This window comes from Sinocyclocheilus anshuiensis, unplaced genomic scaffold, assembly GCF_001515605.1.
Source record: "Sinocyclocheilus anshuiensis isolate Anshui unplaced genomic scaffold, SAMN03320099.WGS_v1.1 scaffold976, whole genome shotgun sequence".
Classification (NCBI taxonomy): Eukaryota; Metazoa; Chordata; class Actinopteri; order Cypriniformes; family Cyprinidae; genus Sinocyclocheilus; species Sinocyclocheilus anshuiensis.
In genome coordinates, this window is record NW_015552538.1 from 2,985,783 (window position 1) to 3,012,472 (window position 26,690).

Here is a 26,690-nt window from a genome sequence, read left to right on the forward strand (position 1 = left end):
TATTTTAATAATTTAAAAGATCAGGTTAGTTTAGAAGTATCGGTATCGATATCGATGATACTGGGCTTGAAAATATCGGTATCGGATCGAAAATAAAATAAGAGGAATCGCCCATCCCTACCTATTTCCCAATTATGAAGTTGTGAGCGCTGCTGCAGTCTTAGGCCCAACCCAAATGCTCTCATTGGTTGAGACGCGTGATGACACCCATCCCAAGCCAGTACAGATCAACATCCCACGCCACCTTTGACTCATGGTTTGTCTGTATGTGTATTCAGAGCCAGTGAACAACGGACTTTCATTTAATAAAAAACTGCGTTAATGCGCGGTAAAATAATTGTCGCCATTAATCAATTAATGCGTTAATGCGATAACGCATTAACTTGCCCAGCCCTAATATATATACATATATATATATACATACATATAGTATTATATACAAGATTGTAATACAGGCTTAGAAAGACAAAAGGGTGAGTAAATTATCACAAAACTTATATTTTTGTGTGAAATACTGTATCCATTTAAAACTTTTCTCTTTCTAAACTTCCACTTATCCCTAAATTAAGTAAACAGCTGTCTTTTTCTGATGATTAACTGTCAATATAAAAGGAGTTGAGCCATTTTTTGGGGAAGAGCTGGAAGTAGCTTTCCATTATGCAATATTTCATCACAGAGCTGTACGCACTTTCGTCTCTCATGGTGTGAATGTTTAAGGCCTCTTAGCGCAATCTCGTGGTCTCCACACTGACCCTGGTAAGAGCTGAAGCATTCATCATATAGACAAGCCTTTTAGTGCCGAAACCTTTGCATAAACACAGCTCCTTCACATTCCTGCTGAACCTGGCCCTTAGGAATCCACTAAAGATCTGCATAAGGATCTTATTCCCAGCAACCAAATGCATTCCTTGAAATAGCTTTTAAAAATGTATACTCTGTTAGTACTACAAGCTTAATACATATGTATTACAAGCAAGCTCCCTCTGTACATACTGGCAGGGCAACAAACCAAATGCAACCAGCGGCAGTCATCCACTACTTTATGTGCCTTGCAAGACTTCACAAATATTTATGTTGTTCCACAATATATTAACTTCCAGTCCCATCTTAGAAATCTGCAAAGCAGAAAGAGGAAAAGCTCAGTGTGTGTCCCTGCTGGCCTAAATCAAACACTGTAATCAGAATCACTGGAGTACTACAACTAGGAAATATTTATACACTCATGCACTGATATGAATGAAATATTTCTGAACTTACCTTATCTTACTGACTTTGTAACTCCAACTGTTTTGATGTAACTAACAACAATACAATCTTTTAAGCGGGCTCTTAACAAGAGAAAAAAAATAATCACACATATGATTAAACAACTTTTTTCTTCTACAGTCTTCCAAGTGAGTTTTGCTCTTGCTCCATGGTTGTTTTTTAAATATATAATTTTGTCACAATAACAAGCCATAGTAGATTTGGATACATTTGTATATGATTCAAGTTATTGGAACCTCTTTTAAATAGGTGAGAGAAAAAACTCACTTTTATATTGGTCCAATTTGAGATCAGTTTCACAAACCCATTTAACATCCTTCACTAACCCGTTTAACATCAGCAATTTTGAGTATATGAAATTTACTAACATTAAATCGTGTAACATCACATTGCCAACTGAAACATCATTACTGGTTGACCACTATACTGCAGTAACTGACAATAATAAATAATAATTCAATAATCTGCTGGTTCGCTACACACAGTGGTTGGTTAATAAAGCAAAATGACGTTGTTTCAAACCCAGCACAAGTTGATCCACATACAATGTGCATTATGAAAATGCACCATTTTGTCATGTTTAACCTGTCTTACTTTTACTTTCCCAATCTTTCCTATTCCTGCTGTTTGGCATCGCTCACCTGCGGCGGAGGTCTTCTGCCACTGTGGCCCGGCAGCTGAAGAGGTAAGCCCTGAGAGACTGGAGCTGCTGTCTCAATTTGAGAACGGCCGCCAATGCCTCGCAATGCTCATACAAACACGGGTTCAACTGCTGGACATCTAACAGGGGCTCCTCATAAACAAACTCCAGAAACTCCTTCGCTTGTTTTGACACCTGAACCACAAAAATGGTGTTGTTAATCATCATCGCTTACAGCTTTTGTTGGATGCCTGGTTTCTTTTGCTGGGTGGTGCAAAAGCTGATTTCTAAACTCAAATGCACCAAGAAAACGTACAGAATTATTAACGATGCTGAAGATATGGATTGGATATACAGGTCTGTGTGCATACCTTGTGTTTGTTAGTGTCCCAATTATGCAGTAGACGTGCAGGTATGAGGAAGAGGTTATCCTGGTGACAACTTGGGCAGTAGTACCAGCCGCTATAAGAGCAAACTTTGGCCTTGCACCGTGACAAACCCACTGGCCTCTGGCATCCTGAATGAAAAAAAAAAGCAAGAATAAAAAGGAAGAACCTCAAACAACACAAATCAAACCTGGGAGAGGAGAGATCAACTCTGGGTTAAAGACAACGTTAATGGCCACCTAATCTACTGATGAGGGCACGACCCTGTTAAAATTTGACAATCATTAGCAGAAGGTGATCAATCTGTTTGGGTTGTGTACTGATATGTCAAGGTTTACAACACAACCCTGGCTAAACACAGATAAATATTACTGATGATCCAGAGGATGCAAAAGATTTATACCGCACAAAAGGCAGCGATTGAGTCGCTGATAAAAACCCAAACTAAAAAGGTGTTTTTACCCTTCCAGACACAACAGAAAGAATCTAAATGCTTCTTAGTACTGAACAGGCATATATAAAGAGCACATTTATTACAAGATAGCTCATGAAAGTGCATTGCTTTGTCTTTTAATCGTTGTTCAAGATGTCTTCAAACAGTTTAGGCGGCACTCCAGCAAAGGGCTTATCCCAAAGGAACCAAAATAGGTGATTGTGAACATGGCAGGTGTCCCTTATCCTAACCATCTGGAAGAACCAGAGCCACACCACAGTGTGGACGTTCAAAGAACAAAAAGATAGAATGAAAGGAACGGGAACAGACGGATATAGACTTGTACAATCTTTCTGGTGGAGCGTAGCGGCAGCTATACACTACAGAGGGAGAAGAAGAAATGTGGACAAGATGGGAAGTAGGATAGAGAGGACAAAAACAAGTCAGAAAACACAAGTCTCCAAAAGAGGGACTCAGAATGTTATCGCTACAAATATCTGTAGAGGGGGACACTGATTACAGTGTTTACAGGCAACGCTGTAGGTCTATTTTTGATGCATTGTTAATTGGCTGAAAAGGGCCAAGCCGAAAACAGGGATGATGTACGTGCAGCAAAATTACACCATTTACCATCAGATTCAAAACAGTTAGTTCACCCATAAATGACAGTTCTGTTATCGTGTACTCAGCCTCATGCATTCTATTTTGTAATGTTCTCTCATTTGTGCAGTTCAAAAGGAGATGTTTAGTAGAATGTTCAAACTATTCTTTCCATACAAATTACAGTGAACACATGCTGTTGAGTTTGGAAACCACAAAATTAATAAAGTAATTAATATAAAAGTGAACAACATTATATTCCAATTCAGTTTATATTCACAAGTGCTGTGACAAATGACCGTATCAGCAAATTACCATAAATTAATTACATTTTTAATATTGTAAATGTACATATTAAATATATTTAAAAACATCAATAAAATAAGAATAAATAAGGAATAAAAAAAAATCTACAGTAATATGTAAACTGCCGTTCAAAAGTTTGCGGTCAATAACATTGGACAGTTTAATATTTTTTAGAGAACATATGTAACTATATGTATAATTTGATGACATTAACATTATGCTTGCCCTGCAACATTGTTGCAATGCCCTATGAAATTGTAAAGGAGAACTGTAAGTTTTTGCTGTTTTGGATGCATAATAAAATACATTTTTTTTAAAACTGGGCAAATGTTATTTTCTGAACAAGGCTCTTGCACAATACGTCGCCAAGGAATACTGCCATTTTGGACCAAGAAAAGAAAATTCACTCTATTCCATTTCCAAACCAATACGTAATGGGTTGTTCTATCTGAGGTTAGGCGCTAACATCATGCGCTGCACTGTGCTGCCAATGTAAACTTGAGGTTTTAAGGGGCAGGGACCCCAGACTATAAAAAGTCAGAGGTGGTGTCCCCCATGCCACAGCTGATGGGTGCCTGATATTTGGGCTGAACCACAGACCATGCAGCAGGGTGTCGTGTGTCAGAGCTGCCTTGTAATCAGTATACATGCAGAGCGTAAACCCACAAATACCACCCTTTTCCAAAAATAGTACTTCGTTGTATAGCGCTCATGCTACGGAGACTGTTATTAAGAGAGAGCTAGTTGAGGCTGTGCTTTTCAGCAAAAGAAAAACAAAAATTGTGCAAAAATTAAAGGAGAAACACTGACTCAAAACTGGCAATGTTTCTATGCATTCAATTGGCTTCCAAAGCATAGTTTTTGTATAGCATCACGGAAGAATCAGCAGCTAACAGCTCACATATGTCTCAAACTCTGGAATGAAAAAGAGAATATATGGACAACGGAGTTCAAATTTGAGTTAGTAGATTAGCTACAGTCTTCATCATGATACAATGCATAAAATTATTATTATTATTATTATTATTTTTAATGATAGGACAGTGTAGAGCAGACAGGAAGCAAAGTGGGAGAGAGAGGGGGGCATGGTTGGGAAAGGTCCTCGAGCTGGGATTCGAACTCGGGATGCCCGTATGTCGGCGCACTGCCCACTAGGCTAATGGCACCAGTAAAACTGATTTTTAAAGGACTAAATAACACACTGTGCATCATCTCTGTCTTTCGGAGCCATGTTGTAGCCTGCTTTTCTTTGAATATGCAAGGCTTCCGATTCATTAGCTGCTGTAGGTAAATAACTAGAAGAATATTCAAGAATATTCAAGTAAACAGTAAAACTATTTATGCTACAAACCTGTTTATGATTATGGTTATTCATTAAAATAACCTGATAAACACCAGTTTGCAATATAAAGCAATATAACAGACTTTCTTTTTAAACATGCAAAATAACTGAAAGCAAATGACACTGGAAGCCTAGGTCTGTTTGACCAACTTCAACAATATGACCAACAATATCACTATATTTCAAATATCACTATGAAATCATTAATGTGACATTTTCACATTAGTCCTACTTAAAATGAACATTTAATGCATGTTTTAATTGCATGTAAACATAGTGCCAAAACAATTATGTATGAAAGAGCCACAGAACAAGATCTGAACGAGCTTTCTAGCAAACTTCTGATAGAAGAGAGCTTCTGGACAGCGGCCAGAGAGCATGTCACTTCTGGGAAGGAGTTGGCCACTGGGAAACCGCAGGTTCTATGTATTGTGGACATCACAGCCTGTGCCAGTAAAGCACAGCCCCATGCATGAGTTCAAACACACAAGGTGCAAGTTTGCAAATCACAGCCAGACAGAAAGACAGCACAGAAAATATCCCCAAGTTGAGGGTACAGTGATGTCTGTGGATATCAAACCACTCTGAGCCAACTGAATTCTAGCAGGTTGGAGGTGCTGCTTTGCAGTTAACACACATGTGACGCTCACTCAATTACAATTGAATATGGTTCTCAACATTTCCCAATCTCATAGCCAACGGCATGTTCCTTGCACAAAACGTGGGGCCAACCTGGGACTGTGGGAAAGACGGGGAGCTGTGCCAAACAAGAGGCGTTTGATGTGTTCATTCCGTGACTGTCCACAAGATTACCCTCTTTCATTTTCAGCAGCACCCTGTTGCCCTAAAAATGGCAACTATTTGCAGGAAAAAGAAAGGTGAAGCGGGGCGCTCTGAGGTGCCACTTGCACAATGGTTTTCTAGCAGAATAGACGTTACGGCTCCGGAGGAGGTGTTCGGTCCTTTAGTGCAAGAAGGTCTCTCCGTTTTCTTGCTGCAAAGGCTATGACTCGCTCCACTTTCAAGCAGCCCGCCGAGTTCCACGGGACAAGAACCCCAGGGTGGGGCTTTGTGGCTCCATAAGCGTGAAAGACGACAAGGGACCAGCTTTGATGTCCCCTATTCAAGCTGACATCCACTTAAAAAAAAAAAAAGATGGCATAAGGTTGTGCGTGTGTAAGTGTGTTCACACATGTTTGCTTGAGACAGATGCACTGCCCATCTTTTTGATGTAAACAGCAGTCCCTTGGAACCCATTCTCTCCACCTGACCCTACACTCCCTCTTTTCCCACCTACAGCTGGATCTTCCCATTTGATCTGCTGTCCTTGTATGCTCTACAGCAGTGGTTCTCAAACCTCTCCATGAAGTACCCCCAGCACTGCACGTTGAACAACTTGAAGGTGAGTAAATGATGACAGAACTTTCATTTTTGGATGAACTATCCTGTTCTGCAGAAAAAAAAAGAAGGAACACTGGCTGATTTTAAAGTGCTACCTCATTAGACGTCCAACAAAAACATTGGGACAAGGAAGAATCAAAATCTTAACAGAAACAACAGATTGTATAAGTTTGAAATATGCATATTCAAATTAAGGCAGGGACTAATGTTCCTTCTTTTCTATCGCACTTCAATAGCTTTTCTTCCCCTCCTAAGCATCTCCAGGTCATCTTTAAGCAATGTGAATGCATCACAACCCATTTCAGTAACCCCCACATAGGACTTGGGTTAGCTGACAAAACCTTTTGTGGATGCAGAAAAACTGGGGCCAAGAGGTATTGCAAAGTGAACAAATGACAGAGAACAAAGCAGGCCATAATAAAAGACTGCAACAGTAATGAGACAAAACTCTTCATACTGAAGAGCCACTACCACCTTTAACCATCAGCCCACTGAGCCCAGACTGGATCCGTTCTCCTTTCCATGTACCCTGCAATTGGATGAGTTGCTCTTGCCCACACAAGATCCAATCCTCTTATAGCACATACACACTAGAATTTTAGAATTTTAGCATCAACTATAGAATAAAACAGACATTAGAACACAGGAGTCACAGGCACATTTCTTAAATATATTACGTGTTATCAGTAGCATGTTTAAGTCGTATGTCCCCAACATGTTATGATTGGCCCATTTTATGTGACATTTTGGATGTGGGTTAGGGTCTGAGAGAGACACCAGTAATATACTGTCTAATTTAAAAGAAAAGAAAACAGACGAAAGGAAAACAAAAAATAAAGACTATTTAATGTCTAGTTCTACCTTAGAAGCACTCACTATTTACATCTTTAAAATCTGTAAAAAAAATTTACTCAAACAAACGCGCAATACAAATCTGCTGCTGATCAACATAGAAAAGAAAAATAAGGTGTGAGCATCTGTTTGGGGGAAAGAAATAAAAAGAAAGATTCATAAAAGTGTACGTTTTTGGGTGATAAAAACTACAGTGAGAGAAAGAAAGAGAGAGAGGGAGTTCCAAGCGCAGGGATGTACCCAGCTGTTCTGTTCTTTTTAGGCCGACACGTCCCATTCAAAAAAATCTCTTTCGTGGCCCCGAATCAAACAATTAGCTTCCGCACAGATCGCAGCATCCAGGCAGCCTTTGATTCTAAAAGGGGATTTTTTTCCGCTTTATATGGTCCAATTATCGTCAGGTGCCTGCTGTCCTTGTTCGGTGAGGCTTTCAAATGTCCTGCATTAAAAAGCTGGTTGTTACAACCGGGCAGGAAAGCGTTTCATTCATATCCACTTAGAGGGTGGAAATTTCACACCGGAGAAAGAAAGTGATAGACTTAGCTTGATATATAAACTCACATAACTATAAGGGCTCAGGTATCTATCTACCTGGCCTTTGAAGGCCACCACAGCAAAGCCAAATACATCAACATAAACATAATTCAACAGTATTTGGAATAGAGAGATGACAGATGGCAAATTACAGACATACGTTGGGGGTTGTCTTTGTATAATGGTTGCCTGTTTGTTTGAGCGATCAGATCATGTGGCACGTGTTGAAAAATGTGACATTTGGTTTGAAACAATTCTTTAGTGAGTGGAACATTTATGTCTTTGGGGTTTGAGTGAGCTTGTTGAATCATTTGACTCATGGAGGAAGTCTGAAGTTCAAATAGGCATGGCCTTTTCGAATGGCAAAGATCAAATTTAAGAAGTCAACGTAAGCTGGCAGCCTTAAATCCATATCAGAGAGAAAAATGACTGCATAATAAAATGCAACATTACAATAAAAAATTTAAGAGCAATGAACCAATATTAAGATTTTAGCCCTTTTTATACATTTGTTATGAATGATGATCCAACTGCAAGTGGTGCTTAAACCTGGTATGAACATGCATCTCAAATGTGTCTTGTGACCACTTTCATTGAGCAGGAGGTTTCTAATCGCATGATTAAATAAAGCACTTATTATAGGGGCCAAATCTGATATTCATTTGAGGAATTGATAAATCAATGAATAAAAAAAACAAACTAAGAAATCAACAAATACTTTTAAAAAGAGTCAATCAATGATCAATATAGATAAAGAATTCAGTTTCACAATATTAATATAATATAAAAATATATAATATTATAATATAAAAAAATATTCAAGTAATAAAAATGTAGATAAATGAGCAGATTGAAAATACAATATTTGATGCTAAACTAATTCAAGCAATATGACAATAATCTGTTTATCAATTACTAATAGTGCTGCACGATAAATCAAAATGGAATCGAGATCGCGATTGTCATGCATATCTTTCAGTGAAGCACGGTTCTGTGATCAGCAGTAAATCTCCATCCGAAGGCCAGAGGGTGCTCTCGCGCTGAAACTCCAAATACTCCTCGCAGAAGAAACCCAGAAAATGCCTATCGCTGCAGCTGAATAAACAGAAGATTCAACTGCTTTCATTGATTCAACGTGACTAATAAACACACGACTACGGCAACATACGGTTTATCTGAGTTCTTATTATTATAATTTTCATTAAAATAAAATAAAGTATATTTATAATGCAATGCCTTTATCACTGCTTAAATACTATGAAATATGTTGCATGCCTTATTCTGTGTAAGAAGCCACATCATCTCACAGAAGGATTTATTTCAAACACTCGACTGACGTTATGAAGTGAGTTTGGAGTAAAAATATGTTATTAAATGTGGTATTTTCACATGCTTTCAGATGGAGCAGCATTTACTACACAGAGCCGTAGTTCACTGAGAAGCTATGCAAACAGCTGTCATTATCGCGAACGATTTCTTCGATTTCAGAATCGCGCAATAAAATCGTCTGCAATTTTTTTGCGTAACTTGTCAGTGAACTACGGCTATGTATAGTAAATTCTGCTCCATCTGAAAGCACGTGATGAATATTTACTGCTGATTACAGAACCGGCTTTACTGACAAAATGCGCATGACAATCACATTCGATTAATCGTGCAGCCCTAATTACTAATATACAAATAATTATAACAAATATGAAAAATTGTAATTTGTGATTATGAAGTGATTACCTTTTTAATTTGTCTACTGCATTTCTGATGTTATCATTGCACATTGGCCTCAATTAATGTAAAATGATCTAGATTTCTAAGTAGATTTATTGGTCTTTTAATTGATTTTAATTTCTCGAATGATTAACTAGTGTCACATTTGGGCCCCAAAAAGAGAACATTGTGATCAAGACTAATTAACTAAATATGCAGGCATATTTGTACCACATTGGATATAAAATGAACGTGCAATCAGCAAAGGCAACTGAATCTTGGTGAGTTTCGCCCTGACAATTTTACTGATAAGGAACCCAATTCTAAAAAAGCTGTTACAATATTAGGAAATGTTGAAAGTGCATTGTAAAAGGTGGTCACCTGCACATCGGAAGCTCTGAGTGGTAAGACCCTTTTCTACAGCCAGACAGGTGAGGATGCTGAGAAAGCTAGTGGTTACGGACTGTCGTTTAGCTCTCTGGGTCTCCCTGTGCCGTCGCTCCCTGGCTGGCTTACTCCTTATCACCACTTGGTTATTCTCCCACTGTGGCCGCTGAGCCGTCACTGCCGTGCGCAAGGCCTCCTCCCAGTCCTGGGCCTTGGACTCGGTCTCTGCCCGCAAGCGCAGCACATCATCAGGGAAGACCGCCTGGAAGCGGGAGCTGGTGTCTCCGTCGTCGTCATCCCGCTGCACAGCCAGACAGGAGGCCAGCAGGTACCTCAACACCGGCTCCGACACTGGGCTTCTTCCCTCGGTCGGGAAGGCCTGCAGCTCAGTGCGGCTCAGTACAAACGTGAAGGCCCTCCAGTTATTGAGGTCGGTGAGTTGGTGCAGAAGACCAGCCTTAAGAACATCAGCACAGTGTTGGGTGAACAGTGGTAGGGCCGTGGGACGTACCAGGGGTCGAGGGGCTGGCACTGTCGCCGCATCTGGATCGGGTTCGTGAGGGGTAGGGGAGTTGGCACGGGCCAGCTCCCCTTTGCGATTGGCTGGACGGGCGGCCAAGACGCGTTCCCAGAGGAGTCTACGCCACTCCAGTGCCTCCCACTGGCAGGGTGCGCGCAACTGCACGCGAGTGCTGTTAAAGAAGACGGCCTGGAGTACACGTCCATCCTGTGGCTGTGGTGCACTCACCCCTTGGCAATGGGACAGTGAGAGGGCGGCACATAGCTGCTGGTTGCCGCTGCTGTCCAGGCTGTATAGACACAGCTCACAGGGCGTAAGCTCAACATGACAGGTGGTCCAACGTCCCCATGGGCCCTCTCTTTGCTCCAGCGTTCCCTGCTTCACCAGGCTAGGGCTGCTCTCCTTATGAGCTAGAAAAAAAGTCAGAAAGAGCACCTTTAATGGCAATAACAAACTACAGACTAATAATGTCTGAGAAAAAAGTTTATAATGGATTAAATAACTGTAAATATGATTACTAGGGCCTTTGGCTACACCATGTGAAGCTAATGGCAAAAACAAGAACTGTAATTGCACAGGAAAATTGGAAGAAAATATTGTGGATCAAGTACTTCCTGGCGAATCATACAATACAAACAAGACTTAATTCTGTGATCAGACTCTACTTACTGATTTGATTTTCCTTTTATGCTGAGAAATGTCAACATTTTTTTAACTAACAACTGCTCTCTTTGGATTATATTTCTCAGAGGTCTTTAGCAGCAAAAAAAAAAAACACATTTTAATTTGATAGCCAATTTACCAGCAAAAAAAGGGCAAAAATGTCAATATAAATTATGAGAAGCATTACAGGGAAAAAAAAGATTGTTTTGATGATTTTAAGGATTGCTTTCAGGATCCTTAGAGGACTTAAAAAAAAAATTTTTTTTAGACAATTTGCCAACAAAAAAGTCACAAATGTCAAAATAAATGAGGAGAAACTTGAAAACAACAACAACAACAGGATTACATTTCTCAGAGGACTATGGCAAAGATTAAAAATTGTAGGCATTTACCAACAAAAATCAGCAAAAATAAAAAATAAATGAGAACCACTATAAAAAAAAGAGATTTTTTTTGAGGATTACATTTCTCAGAGGACTTTAGAAAAAAGGGTTATTCTTTTTTTTATATATATATTAGCCATTTACCAAGCAAAAGGAGGGGAAAAAAACATTTAAATTAGCAGAGGTTGTGTGAGAGAATTATAAAGTTAGAAAATATGCATGTGAAATACCTTAGTAACTAGAGAAAACGTTTTCTGTCCAAATATTGCTATATATAAATTAATTATTAATTTTAATTTTATGTGCCCATCACTACTAACTTCTTTTGCAGAACTTGCTGGCACCATGTTAGTCTGGAGCCCTGTGTGAGAGATGTTCACATCATTTATGATGGATGCTATTGTGCTATGTGATAGCAGTCTATCCAGCCACCTCAAAGCAGGAAGAAACATTATTGTGTGTCAGGCTGCTGTGCAAACAAAACGGCACTAATCTTTGGCACTCCTTTTCAGTCCTTCCTTTCTCTGTCCATTTCTTGAACATACTCCCTCCTTTATCTCCTTTCCTCTCTTGGTCCACAACACCCCTCATCCTTACACTTCCTTGGCTGGAAACTGCCCGTTTTCCTCTCAGCCCTCGGGAACCTGCTGGGTGCCCCAGGCATCTGGGCCTGGCCAGACCCAAAGAAACAGACAGAGGCCAGGAGGAGGGTAAATTAAAAGCAAATGCCTCTGTATTGTTTTCTTTAAGTCTTATCTCTAATGTACCAGTCAAACCTGCACCTTCCTATACATCTGTAACTTATAACGGACAGTCCCTCCCTCTTGTGCTGATAAGCTGTGAGCTCTGAGGGTTGGGTTCATTTGGGCAGCCAGCAAAAGCTACTACAGATGATGTGCTTTGCCACTCTGGAGCGTCATTGTGGATGTTTGGGGGCTCCTTGCACTCTGAGGTCTTCAAAGGTGCATAGCTTGCAGCTATGGAAAGAGACTCACTACTAATTTCACGGCAGAGAGGACGTGAGGCGTGCTGACATGACCCAATTAGAGAGCTTGTGGAAGGCCAGTCTGCCTGCAGAGGCTGAACCTTTCTAAGACCCTGACTCAAAATCTGAGCAGAAGAGGAAAAACGCAGACAGATACAAACAGTGGGCCAGAATGGAGCTGAGTGAAAGCCATCTGGACAATTTTAAAGGCCAAACTAGTAAATTTTAATGGGACTTATTTATATAAAACATAATTGTTATATATTATATTATATTATATTATATTATATATTTTATTTTAAAAGATTGATTACATTTTTTAAGTTTTTAGACAGGATTTTTCATGATACATTTTTATAAATCATACAAAATAAATGATAAAACACAAAATAAATAAAATGGTAAACACAGAATCTAGGGAAAAAAATAAAGTGAATTTCATGGGGCCCTAAATTAAAAGTTGGCTTGAAAGAATTTATGAAAAAAAAAAATACTACTACTACACTCTAAAAAATGCTGGGTTAAATACAACCCAGCGCTGAGTAAAATATGGACAAACCCAGCGACTTGGTTGTTTTCAACCAACAGTTGGGAAGTATTTAACCCAGCATTTTTTAGTGTAATTTTAAGTTTTATTATGAAAAAGTGCTGAAAATTAAAATGAAAGAAAGAGTAAAATAAAAAAATAAAATACAGATTAAATAATTTCATATGCGCATTCTACTTATAAACAAGTCTTGCTAAGATTCAAAACATAGAATAAATAAAATCTAAATGTTTATTTTAAAGGACATTAATGGAATAAAGCTGCTGTCAGCTATTATTGGACAGGGAAAAAATTGGGCTAGTTTTAATTCCTTTTGGGCGGGTTTTGAGTAAGCTTTGGGCTGGAAATTTTTCTGGGACTTGGCAACCCTGTCGGATGCGGACCAAACAACCGTACCAAGACCCAGCTGAAGAGGTGGTATCGGTCCGGTTCCAAACAAACTTTGGTACGGTTGAATGGATGAACCAATGAATTGATGACCTTAGCACACATGTGGTTTTGTTTACAATTTCTGGTCCACTTGCGAAAAGGACAGTGTGAAAGCGAACCACACTAAAAGAAAAAAAAAAAATCAACATTGTATTTGGTCCGGACCAAAGCAAGTAAACTAGCAGACTTTCCTGGTGTGAATACATCTCAAGTTAAAAATTTAAATGTCGAAGACTAAGCGTAAAACAAAGCAAACTATATTAAAATTGACGCTTGTAATGAACTACAGAGCCAAGTCAAGCATAACGCAAACATTGAGACCTGTGCAGTGAGGGGTGTAGGGGTTTCTCCAGTCTTAATCAGTAGATCTATTAGCATTAGACACTGGGTGGGTCGCCAATATCTTAATGTCACCTAGGATTCAATCTCAGTCACTCAAGAAACGGTGGGCATTCGAGCGTGGAACTTACTTCTATTTCCAGTTGCTCCCTTACAGAGTACATTTCTGTAATTAACAATTTACACCATTAAGTTTTAACACAGAGGCAAGGACAGCCAAGAGGATTGGTATCACCTGCCATTTTGCAAAACCTAGTGACTGGATGTAGAAATAAATCAGCCTTTTCAAAATGAGTTAATACAGAATTAAACCAGACTACACTGGATATAAAAAGCTTTAAAACAATGTGACAGTTTGTATTGGTGAATATGTATTGTATTAAATCATAGCAAGCATGTTAATCGTAATATTGCACTAGATCTCTACTGTTCTTGTTCTGGGATGACCTTGTCTAAATAAAGCCTTTCAGACGAAAACACACAGAAACGAACAAACAGGCCAAAACCATAAGTAAGCCAAAACTCATTGAACCCCCTCGACATAAAAGGAGGTGATTCCTGCAAAGACTGCAGGTGAGCGGTGTTGACAGAGACACAGACACAACAGATCACAGGTGTGAGGAGATAAAAGCCATGTGACATTTTAATAAAAAGTGTACACAGTAGTGAAATAATTTCATCATTTTAGCAAGTAAATTGTCTTTTCAGGGAGGGTTTTTTTTCATGTTGAGTTTTGTCCTATTCATGAGAGTGAAATCTGATTGGTTCAAAGTTCTACTTAATGCAACTGTACATAAAGTGTGAGAGTTAATTTCCAGAAGTAAAAATCCCACTCATTTTCTCCATGGAGGAACTGATTTTAACAATAACTTGCAGCACTACTGTGAGCAGTGAGCATACCAATGGTATAGCCTTTTGTTGAAGCCATCAGCCCACATTATTTCAACTTAGTTTTTTAATAACGGGTTTAACAGTGGAATTCCTGATGAAAAACTACATTATCCATCATTATGCAAAGAAATTGTCAACTATCAAAGAATCTCTTTAGCGCCCATTCACTTCCACTTTTTTATTTGTCATTTGCAATATTTAACTGGATTGTAGTTCTTTCCCTCATTAAAACTCTAATTTTCAAAAACATTTGCTTTAAAGTTTGTAATGCTGTGCTTCACCTCCTACCTGGTTCATGGTTTACATCTTTTTAACTAACATTTTTTTTCCAAATCCCTGTTGGAAAAATAACGGAAGAATATTTCTGCTGAAAAAGGGCACTGAAAAAGTGGATGGCACTGTTGTACTCTATTAAATATGAATAAAGTTCTGATTGGCTGTGATTATGTGGCATCACTTAGCATTTTCACTTTGAGTGTAGACAGAATCATTTAAGTGAAACACCTGGTTTTGAATGAGATTTGATTGAACTTGTTTGATCTCTGCACCACACATCAATGCAAAATAAATGTATAAATGATGAATAAAGACAATAAACACCGTTTAGTTCATTCTTACCATCTCTGTGGTCGTTCAGTGCCATGTTCTTGAGTGTATTTTTGTCAATGGCAGGCATGCCATTATCGGTGTAAGTGTGGTTGTTGACATCTGAACGGGAGCGGTTGTGGCCACGCTTGAAGCTGCCGCTGGATGTATTGGTGGTGGAGTTCGTCTCTTTGGCATGAGCCGCCAAATCGTTGGTGGATCGTGCCCGGTTCCTTTTTCCATGTCGCAGGCCCAGCACAGTGAAAGATGACTGCTCCGCCCAGGCCATATTTTTGGGTGATATTTCAGATTGCTTTCCTGTCAGTAGCCCCCACACCCCACTGGAGTTCAACTTGTCCAAGGTGGAGGCCTCTTTAAGCTTGGGCGGATGTACCTGGCCATCTCCTTGATTGTCATCAACGCAGTGCAAGTAGTCCTCAGTGGCCTCGAGGGCGGGGCTTATGTCCTCAACCTCCAGACCCTCCATCACCTTGACAGTTTCGGCGTCACAGAGGAAGCGGAGGGGTGGAGCAAACGGACTGTTTCCTTACGTGTGTGAGGGAAGACACGGCAGGATCGTAAGGCCTGAGGGCACCGCAGACGGAACATCTGCTGTCTGAATCCAAAAGGAAGTGTAGCAAAACAGATGGTCCACAAAGGCCTGAATCCCTTCCAGAACTGTCACTTTATGAGCCAATGTTGTTAATCAAGAACCTAATGAGAACTGACCGCTGTGCCAGCTATCAGTATCAGCACTGGGTAAGGTGAGTGCAAACAGTGCTGTCTAGAACAGGTGTTGCCTCATTCAGATGAGTGCCTCAATTAAATCACTGCAGTCTGTAAGGCAGCAATTCAGCAAGTGATAAATGCAATGTGGCACCAGGACGTCCTCCCCCAGGGCCCGACATCCTGAATTTAGACAAACAAGAGAGAAAAGTACATGACGGTCAGCAAATACAGCAGTAACTCCATGGACAGCTGATGCTCTAGTATGAGGAGCCTTTGAGCAAAAAGTATGACAACAGGAATTGTAAAACAGTTGAGGCCAAAAAAAACAAACAATAAAAGCAAGCAATTTTTTTTTTTTAAATGGTTGCTTTAGCTTCCTTGCTGTCTACCACCTATATAGACAGTTGCCTTCTAAGGTGGCATCCTAAATGAAATAGAAGATTCTAAATGACTGATTTTGCGCACCACACAATTGTGTACAAATTCACAATATTTATATTAAAAATCTCCGGATGACCTACTACTTCTGCTGAGATTTCAAAATGCACATCCAGTGGACACTTTACTATTCCATGAGGCCAGTGGAGTGGAGTTGTGAATGGCAGGGACAACATGACAAAAAGTAGTACATCTAGATTACATTCATACTACACACATTACCACCAAAAAAAAACTTCTTTAATGGTTGCAAAGTTCGATTCTTATCAAATGTTGTACCCTACATATTGGATTTCAGATGAGGTCCCATTTGCATTTTCTACGCAAACATGCACTAGACAGACAACTTTCTCGGTTGCATCACATCTTGCCATTTTTAAACATCTTGCAAATAAACTTCTGTGTAAAGTAATGCTGTGTAAATCAAGAGCATGTGTTCTTTTCCATTCCACTGCATCTTACACAAAAACATGTTCTGTGTGAATGGCCCATGATGCTGCTTCCTATTGGTATGGCTTCTGAAACAATGCCATAAAATGCTGCAGAGGTAGGCAGCTCGCTATCTTTTGGAACAGAGCTACAGATTCAGCAGCTGAACTCAACTTACCTTGACCTGTGTTAACACTCATAGTAAGGCACCGTTAATTTCTTGCAACTACCATGGTGGCCGTGGAATCCACTCAGCAGCCTACCTTACGCTCCAGAGCTTCGGTACGCAGACAAACCGACATCATCACTGGAAGTTTCCAGCTTGGGGTGGGGTTCCCTGCCTCACTAAACCTGAGCACGGCTTCTTTCGGTTTTCGTTTCACATGATCTTGCAGCCTCTTCTCATCTTACTCATGTCTACCTCCTCCCACACTAACATTGATTTCCTCTGCACTCCAGCTCAGGGTCTTTCACTTTCTTTAAACCATCAATTATTAAAAGACCATTACATCATCTCAGATCAGAGACTCTCCAGACCCATGGGAAAAATAGAGAAACAAAGAAGCGAGACCAACAGACAGCTGTTTTCCATTGAGTCAGTAAAACTGCTCTCAAAATTACATCAAAAAAATGACTATCAATACTTAAAGGAATAGTTCTCCAAAAATATAAATTCTCTCATCATTCACTCACCATTATGTCGTTCCAAACCTGTATAACTTCTGTGAAGCAGATAAGAAGCAATCTTGAGTTAAGTCTCAGTGTTTTTTTGTCCATACAATGGAAATCAATGGGCACCAAAGTAAATGACAACAGATTCTTCATTTTTGTGTGAACTATCCCTTTAAAACAGTCAAAGCCGTTTTTGGACAGTTTTCTGGAGAGCAGCAGCCAGCCTTAAGAACCAGATCTGCTACAGTTAAAAACCTGAGCCGGTGATGCTCACACCTCTGCTTAAACAAATTATTCAGACAGAGACGTGGCGGCCCTTCTCTACCATTCTATTTTTAGCCATCTCACAGCAAATATCAATCTCTACACTGAGGCAGTGACAAAGCAAAGTTACAGCCTGCAAGTAGTGTGTGAGAATCCTAAAGTGAAAACAGCGGAATAGATGTGCACACTCTTAGATGCCATTTTATACAATATATTCAAGTTATTGCTACAAAGAATAAAGGTTATACTGTAATGAGCAAAAAAGTATGTGTCATCATCCCGGAACATGAAATCATATTATAAAAATCATATTATATCATAGATCTGACTGAGAGGAAACACATGACCAGTCACCCTTGTCAGAAACCTACACTGCTTATCTTTTGACCTGTTACAATAAAAGTACTGTGGTATCAGATGCTAATGATACCATCTTCGAAGAATACAATCAATGGTAAATCTACAAGAAAAAAAAAACATAGCATTTGCTATTTGCAAATTTGCTATTTGACTTGCTCACTCAGTTGGGTTTTGAAAGACATTCAGGAAATATTATCAATTTGACTGCACTAAGACTATCAGATGAGAACAAAACTGTATATTAACATGAATTGGGCTGCATATTTGCTGAATAATAACACTGTTGCCTTTTGCAAAACTACTTAATAGCTGAATTAAAATTGACACATTTTGAAAAATTAACACTGTTACTTTTCAGTTTTTTACTGTGAAGCTGCTTTGTAACAAAGAATCTGTATTGTATAAAGAGCTATATAAACAAATGTAACTTGACTTGACAAACGGAGCGATGAACCCTTTTTTCAGCAATCCAATGCTGACTGTTAACACCTGGCGTTCTTCACTGAATAAAAACTATGGATAACGTTTAAATCGACAAGAATCCTGAATAATATTACTGTAAGTTGATGCGGACTGGCAGTTCACACAAGTGCAGCTGACACACACAAACAAGCTACAAGATCTACGGGAACAGACGTAAAAAAGACGATGAACAAACTCAAATATCTAGGTTTGCCCCTCTTCTGACAGAGATTGTGTTTTTATTTACATGTCGCTGCTTCTATGAATTCAGCCGATGACTTCATCATGATGCTAGTTAGCACTCAGCTACATCATCTGCCAATGACAATTGTGTCATCTGATTGTGTTTAACTCACAGCGAATGTAACATGTTTATGTATCATTGATAATCGGAGAATCACTATAATAAAAAGTCTAAGCATGCAAAGAGCGAATAATATGTTATTTGTACGTGAAAATGACTCACCTGCATCTGTTTACAATCTGTCACATTCAGTTCCGTCAACGGAAATGCGCACCGGGTGAAACAACATCCTGCGATAAATGGTTCCGATGGCCTTTGTTTTTTATTTATTTATTAAATTATTTTCTCATGCACTTAATTCATTTTATGTCATTATTAAAACTATATATTGAGAATAGTTTCGTGGTATTCTTTAATGTATCGTGTACTACCACATAAATTAATGGACATAATATTTCATTGTCATGGTGTTTTTGACACTCCAGCCCAGCATCATGGTGCCACCACAGTACCTTTTTAAACTGTTTTTTTTTTTGTTTGTTTTTTTCAGATTTAGGCTACTCAAGTGAAGATATATATTTAATTGTTCTCATTCTTAACAGAATTATTATAAAAGGAGGGGTATTAAAAGTCATAACAAAATCTGCAAGGTTTGCAAAATAACACTGTTCATATTACCCAACAACATTATGCTTCCCGACATCATGCGACCAAGCTTCCATTACGATCAATAGCAGTGATACATACTGAATAAGACATGAGTTGTTGTTGTGTATGAGTGTGTAAAATCATCTTATAGCTATACTGTAATTCTGTAGAGACTATTTTTTTTTCAATCACACACACACACCAACATCCCACACAAACTGCACACTGTTATTCTGTAGAGACTATTTTTTTTTTCAATCACACACACACACCAACATCCCACACAAACTGCACACATATCACAGTCATTAGCAACCCACGTGGGCCTGGAAGGAGTTGCCATACAAATTCTGACAAAAGAAGTCTAACTGCATAAAAGATCTATGCATTCTTAATGTGCAAATTGTGGTCGACATTAAGACTTTGTTCGATAATGAAGCCAAGAGGTTCGGCGTGAGTGGCAAAGATGAGATTTTTTGTAGCCAATAGCCAAAAGCTTGCCATTCTTGAAGCCAGGCCTGCATCTATTGTTCGGGTCCCCACAGAAAAAGAAACATTATTCAAGTCTTTTTCAGGCCACAGACAGAAACACAGTAATTATCGTGGGCTGCGGGCTAAACCTGCGACCTCCCCTCCAGTCCTCCTGTTCTCCCCCCGCCACCCTTTCTGAGAGCTTATTGTCTTGGCTTGTTTAAAGAAAGGCTTCGTTAATGAAGGAGGAGGGGACATGGACTAATGGGCTCAAATAAGTTCCTCTCTGCAATATTGTTGTGGGATAATGGTGGTACGAGCCCCAGCTGTAAACTTGCAGGCGCCATATTGTGCGTGACCTACATAGACCCTCATCAGAACCCGTGCAGAATGCTTATTTGCCACAGAAAACTCAAGAGTTTCTTTCCCCATTCTTTTTCTATCTTTTTTATGCTGTTCTGAGACATTTAAGAGAGTCAGCAATTGGACAGGCTGGGCTGCTGTAAGTCACATGTAGAGAGGGAGGAGAAAAGAATATTTTTTTTAAAAGGACACAGCAAATAGTGTTGAAACGCTAACCTTGTTAACCTTGACAAATGGCAGCAACTGTTTGAAATGTTAGTCCACTTAGCTAGTTGGTTATGAAGTTATCTTCATTAAATGTTTAGTAAGGAAATGTTGACCTTACTATATCCTTGTCAAATGGCAGCAAAAATGAAACGTTCCACCTAACTGGTTGATATAAATAATATACAATAAATGTATCTTTAAATGTGATTTATTGTATGATTCAGGTACATACATGCTTGTGCCACTTCATCTCATATCTTATGACAGATGTTGTTGCCCTTCATTTAAGTAATTTTATCATAGATTTTACACCATTTTGGTTGTTTTATTTTGATCAGTTTATTGGAACTGAGCTCTTAATCTACTGTTCAAAATTCAATGATCTGAAAGTGATGGTAAAGGCATAATGATACAAAATATTACCGTTCCAACCAAATGCTGTTCTTTAAACATTCTGTCCATCAAATAGTCCTGAAAAAGACACTTTATTCCAGTTTGCACACTTAATTGAGCAGAGCAACTCTTTCCACAATGTATGATAAGAAATGTTTCTTTAGCATTAAATCAGCATTGATTTCTGAAGGATTATGTGACACTGAAGACTGGAGCAATGGTTGGAAGAAAAGTGTAGGTAGCAATTACAGGAAAAAACACAATTTAAATACTGAAACAGAAAAGATGTATTTTAAATTGTAATAATATTTCACAATATTACTATTTTAAATATGTTTTGACCAAATAAATGAAGCATTGGTGGACATAGAAATTCTTACTTACCCCAAACTTTCGAATGGTGGTGTATTTCTAATTTATTAACAGTTTTGTTGGGCTTTATCATAACTAACACAGTCATACTATATGTACATCTTGTTGCTCTTCTAAGGCTTTGGATGTTGCACTACCCCTATAAGTCTGCTGCTATGTTATAAGCAGTTATGGATTGTACTTGTAATGATTTAATAATGTTTACATATTACTTTTAATTAATAATGAATTTGACAAGTAAACAAATCTATCAGCCAAGCCCACATCTACTCCTCTCCTACTCCTACTCTGTGTATAGACAAAGAAGTATGTCGTGATAAACAAGGTTGCTATTTTTAGTTTGAACAATGTAGTTGATGCATCATAATTTTCTCAAATTGAATGAAAGTGGGCGGCATCATTTCAGCACAAACTACAGCACAGAGAATTGATCATCAGCATGAAAAAACAAGTCTGAGCCACAGCACAACTATTCCTTTATCTCTTTGAAATTTATCCTCATATCAGCCTCCCATCTCTCTCTCTTGCTCAAATCTTGACCCATGAGCCTCTCCTTTTCGCTGTTTGTGTTTTCAGTGTCTATTTGGATTCTGTGCTCCTGCGCTGATGACTAAATTATGATTGGACATAAGGATAGCAGGGCTTTCATCTGCCCAGCGTTGTTCCACGCTTTCCTCTCCAACACAAAGGGCCCCTCTGCCTCTGCTCGGCCCGCTTTTGAAGAGTAGAGTGGCTATGCGTCCCCATGGAAACCACTGCGTTCCCTACAGGGGTAAGGTGCGCTCTCAGACAGAGAGAGACAGAGACAACATCAAGCCATATCTCAATCATTCATCTGTTTATTAATTTTCAATGTACATGTCCTTCCTAAGGTTCTGAAGAGTCATGCTGGTGTACTTGGTGCAAATAATGCAGTTTTGATGTTTGTATACAATTTGATATATATATTTTTGTAAATATATTTTGAACAACATAAATAGGCCTACATTTAAAATATATTACAAAATAGCCAGAAAAATGTATTAAGAAATTTAAGTAAAGCACATCAAAAAGATATTTATGTAAACTCTATATTAGAAATATATTTTTGTATATTTTGAAATGAATATACAGTTATTCGTTAAAATTAAATTTTAAAATATACAAAAATATAGCTATCCTAAAGGCCTATATTATCGTGAAAACTCGGCAAATAAAGAATTCATTGGTCATGTCAATCACATATCATTGGTTGCACATACCGATAGACAGCATTATTACTGTCGCAGTGGGATCCATTTCTCTGATTTTTCTTAACTAATTGCATAAAATCTGAACTTTTCTTAACAGGTAATGCGTAGTTGAATTGCCCAATGAAATATTTGGGGGGCGGGGTTTGAATAGCAGTGGCCTTTAGTGACCTCAGCTTGTGCTTGTTTTACGTCATTAACGTCGGAATCACCACTGGCCTCTATTTCATATTCATAAGGCTTTACTTCCTGCAGCACAATAGTAATCTTTACACTAACAAAGCCTGTGAATGAGTGTCCATTCACACAGGGAGAATGCAATTATCACGGCACAATGGTGACAGTCTGAGGCATGATCTCTCTCTCTCTCTCTCTCTCTCTCTCTCTCTCAGATTCAGATTCAGATTCAGATTCAAGTAGCTTTATTGGCATAGTAAAAAAGTATCTTTACATTGCCAAAGCATAGAAACATTTAAATAGACATTTAACACAAATATACATACGAGTAGAAGTATATAGCATATAGAGTCTATATATCTGTATACAGTAAAATGAAAGTACTAATAAAGAGACAGGAGAAGGACTGGATCCTGTCATGTCAGTTTATGTGTGTTGTACAGTGTTTTCTTCCGGCTGTGACTTGTGGTTCTGTTCTACTGCTCATCCTTTTATCATGGCAGGACTTGACGTACCTCGCCTTGAGGTTTCTCCCAGAATGTATGGCAGTTTGTGCTTTTGTTGTATCTGGTTGAAGTCTTTGTGCTGGTTTGTGAATTGGGGGAAGAATGTTTCCCTAATTTGTGTATAATTAGGGCATGTTGTTAAAAAGTGCAGTTCTGTTTCCACTTCATGTTGTGTGCAGTGTGGACACAATCTGTCTTCTTTTGGTAGCCAGGTCTGTCTGTGTCTGCCTGTCTCTATAGTGAGGTTATGGTCACTGAGTCTGTACATGGTCAGGACTTTTCTTAGTTTAGGGTCTGCCACTGTGTTTAGGTATTCTGCCAATTTATATTCTCTGTTTAGAGACCGATAGCATTCTAATTTACTTTGTTGAGCTGTTGCTTCTGTCCAATGTTTCAGATATTTCTCTTTCTGTGTTTTAATGATTTGATTTAGTCTAGCTGGGGTTCTGGATTGTAAAGTCAGTTCTGAGACCAGCTGGCTGAGGGGGCTTTTCTCTGGGTTCAGTTCTTGGTAGTTTAAGGCTTTATGGTGGAGGGTCTCAGTATGACTGCTTTTTAGGTGCGCATGGAATTTAATGGCTTTTTTATTTATTTTAATTATTAGTGGGTACAGCCCTAATTCTGCCCTGCAGGCATTGTGTGGAGTTTTTCGTTGTACATGAAGAATATTTTTACAGAATTCTGCCTGCAGAGTCTCTATTGGGTGTTTGTCCCATTTGGTGAAGTCTTGGTTTGTGAGTGGACCCCAGACCTCACATCCATAGAGTGCGATTGGTTCTATAACTGATTGGATTATTTTTAGCCAGATTCCAATTGGGATGTCAAGTTTGATATTTTTCTTGATTGCGTAAAAAGCTCTTCGTGCCTTGTCTCTCAGGTCGTTCACAGCCTTGTTAAAGTTTCCTGTGTTACTGATGTTTATTCCGAGGTATGTGTAATTTTTAGTGTGTTCTAAGGGCATGTTGTTTAATTTGAAACTGTAATTTTGGTTTTCGTAACTGGCCCTTTTTTGGAATATCATAATTTTAGTCTTTTTAAGGTTAACTTCTCTCTCTCTCTCTCGGGTAAACCATTGTCACAGATATCTAATAAAGTCAAGAACACTTAAGTGTAGATGCTCAGACATACTCTAATAATTTTCAGGCCGCTTGGTGGAAGTCACGTTCATGTGCATGAAGAGATTAAACACATTTTACAATGTTTTTCATGTTTTGATTTATTTTCCCTTCAAATAGGCCTACTGATTCCAACACTTATCCAAATAAATATATGAAACATTTAATGTTTAATAGTAATACAATTGATAAAAATAATGCTACTAAAAACGAATTAATTAGAAACTCTCCGTTGTTGTGTTATTCGCCATAAAAACGTTAAGGCTCCGTTTAAAAGGCGTCATTGTGCTGCCATCTAGTGAATGAAGTGTGAACCTCCTCAAGTGACAACATTATGATTTGATCAGGCAACTAGAGACACCGCAGTATTGTTTCATCAAGTTCAAAATGATTTGTATATAATCTACTATACTACTGTTCAAAAGTTTGGGATCGGTAAAATAAAACCAATAATATTGTGAAATATAATTTTTTTTAAGTAACAGTGTTCTAATATATTTAAAAATCTGATTTATTCCTGTGATGGCAAAGCAGAATTTTCATGATCCTTTAAAAAAATCATTCTAATACTGATTTGGGTGATTGTTGATTATCACCAATGTTGGAAACATCTGTACTGCTTAATATTTTAGTGGAAATTGTGATGCTGATTTGGTGATTGCGGACTATCAATGTTGCAAACATTTGTACTGTAATATTTTGTGGAAACTGTAATATTGTTCTTTTTTTTCAAGATTCTTTGAAAAATATAAAGCTTAAAAGAACATCACTGATTTAAAATAGAGATCTTTTAAACATTATAAACATCTTTACTATCACTTTTGATCAATTTAATGCATCCTCGCCAAAGTAACACATGATCAGTGTCAAAACATAGGAGATATTCTTCTTAAAAAGTCTCATTTATTATTGATGTCATAATAACACAAGACCTGATCACAGAAGCACAAAGACTGACATAAACAGAACCATATAAGGAAATTCATTTGTAATGTAGTGACAGACAGTTGTACTGAGTGAAGAATGAACAGGAATGTCTACCGGTATGAACTACCAGTATTTCAGTTAAAAGCAGGTATTTACATTATTAAGACCTAATTCCACTGTTCCTGGGACGGCTTCGAGAGTGGCTGCCCGAAGACAAGACAACTACACACGCAGACAATAAGGCAACAGGTGTTCAAGCATCCGAGAGATAGCAGTAGTACACAAATACACATTTATGCACTACGGGGAATATATCTTTCAAAGAAAATAATTGTTGCAATGATAAAATGTATAAACAGTGATATAATTTACTATATGAATGTTTCTACCGTAATTTGTTTTTAAAAGCATAATGAAAGTTACAGTGGCTCCTCCCATTAAAAAGGGCACTTTCGTTGTCCAGTTGAAAGTGCATTGCTCCCCCTACTGGTTGTAGTGGTGAAGTCAATCATTTCTCTGTCTTTGCTCCCAGTTAGACAGGAAATGAGACTGAGGGTTGAGTGTCAGTGTGTGTGTGTGTGTGTGTGTGTGTGTGTGTGTGTGAACGCCCTGTCAACACCCAGCAGCTTTATAGTTTGGGTTGGCTTGACAACTTAATCTTCAGATTCTCAGCCAGTTTGTCCAAGAACTCAAAAGTGTTGAGGTAATCAGAGCGTGTGACACTGTGAAAAAATAAACAGAAAAAAGTTCTGTTAAAATCTAAAATAACTTTACACAGGTTAATAAAGTCTTGTTGCTATACTTTTATCAAGCATTTAACACTGATGCGGTCTATTGTAAATCTAACCCCACTCCAATTGATAAAAACAAATATCTTTTTAATGTCCCTCAATAAATACCAAATGTTTTAGAGCAAGATAATGGATGTACCTAGACATGCCCTTGATGCAGATGGCCAGGTCCTTGGTCATGAAACCAGCTTCAATGGTCTCGATACAAACGGCCTCCAGTGCCTCAGCAAACATCCGCAGCTCTGCGTTCTTATCCAGCTCCGCCCGGTGCAGCAGCCCTCGTGTCCATGCAAAGATAGAGGCTGATGGGACATAAAAGATAATGAAAAACAGTTTCCTGTGCCTCATTTGTGGATTTTATTGATTAAGAGTGGTAGTGAAGTAAGTGTGTTTTCCTCACCAATAGGGTTGGTGGACGTCTCTTTGCCCTGCTCGTGCATGCGATAGTGGCGCGTAACGGTGCCATGGGCTGCCTCAGCTTCTACTGTACGTCCGTCAGGACATACAAGCACACTGGTCATCATACCCAATGACCCATAACCTAGAAACAGAAAGTTTACTCACTATAAATTTCAGAATTCGTTCAGAATACTTTTACAGTGAGAAATATTATGCAAATGCAAGGTCTTAGATGATTAGTTCACTTCCAGAATGAAAATGTCCTGATAATTTACCCCCCCCCCCCCCCCCCCCCCTCCCA

General features: G+C 38.6%; 2 protein-coding genes across 9 annotated transcripts in view; both read right to left on the reverse strand.

Annotated features, from left to right (window-relative positions):
• Window positions 1-19,070, reverse strand: part of LOC107663884 (pleckstrin homology domain-containing family M member 3-like) — a 44,531-nt gene extending 25,461 nt beyond the window's left edge. For 5 of the 6 annotated variants that reach the window (XR_001631397.1, XR_001631396.1, XM_016454269.1 and 2 more), the window contains exons 1-5: window positions 19,014-19,070; window positions 15,227-16,102; window positions 9,846-10,781; window positions 2,278-2,423; window positions 1,908-2,101 (exon numbers count right to left, since the gene is read on the reverse strand). Coding sequence is in view for 4 of the 6 variants with exons in the window: in XM_016454269.1 (XP_016309755.1) it covers window positions 1,908-2,101; window positions 2,278-2,423; window positions 9,846-10,781; window positions 15,227-15,680 (1,730 nt within the window). In the remaining 2 variants the exon portion in view is untranslated. Of the gene's footprint in view, window positions 1-627; window positions 1,116-1,257; window positions 1,329-1,907; window positions 2,102-2,277; window positions 2,424-9,845; window positions 10,782-15,226; window positions 16,103-19,013 lie in introns of those variants that run through there. The other variant, XM_016454271.1, reaches the window with a different exon arrangement.
• Window positions 19,071-25,155: 6,085 nt separating this feature from the next.
• LOC107663883 (isocitrate dehydrogenase [NADP] cytoplasmic-like) overlaps window positions 25,156-26,690 on the reverse strand; it is a 10,273-nt gene continuing 8,738 nt past the window's right edge. For all 3 annotated transcript variants that reach the window (XM_016454266.1, XM_016454267.1, XM_016454268.1), the window contains 3 exons: window positions 26,391-26,531; window positions 26,130-26,292; window positions 25,156-25,921 (listed from right to left, as the gene is read on the reverse strand). In XM_016454266.1, the coding sequence (XP_016309752.1) occupies window positions 25,828-25,921; window positions 26,130-26,292; window positions 26,391-26,531 (398 nt within the window). In that variant the 3' untranslated portion in view covers window positions 25,156-25,827. The remainder of the gene's footprint in view (window positions 25,922-26,129; window positions 26,293-26,390; window positions 26,532-26,690) is intronic.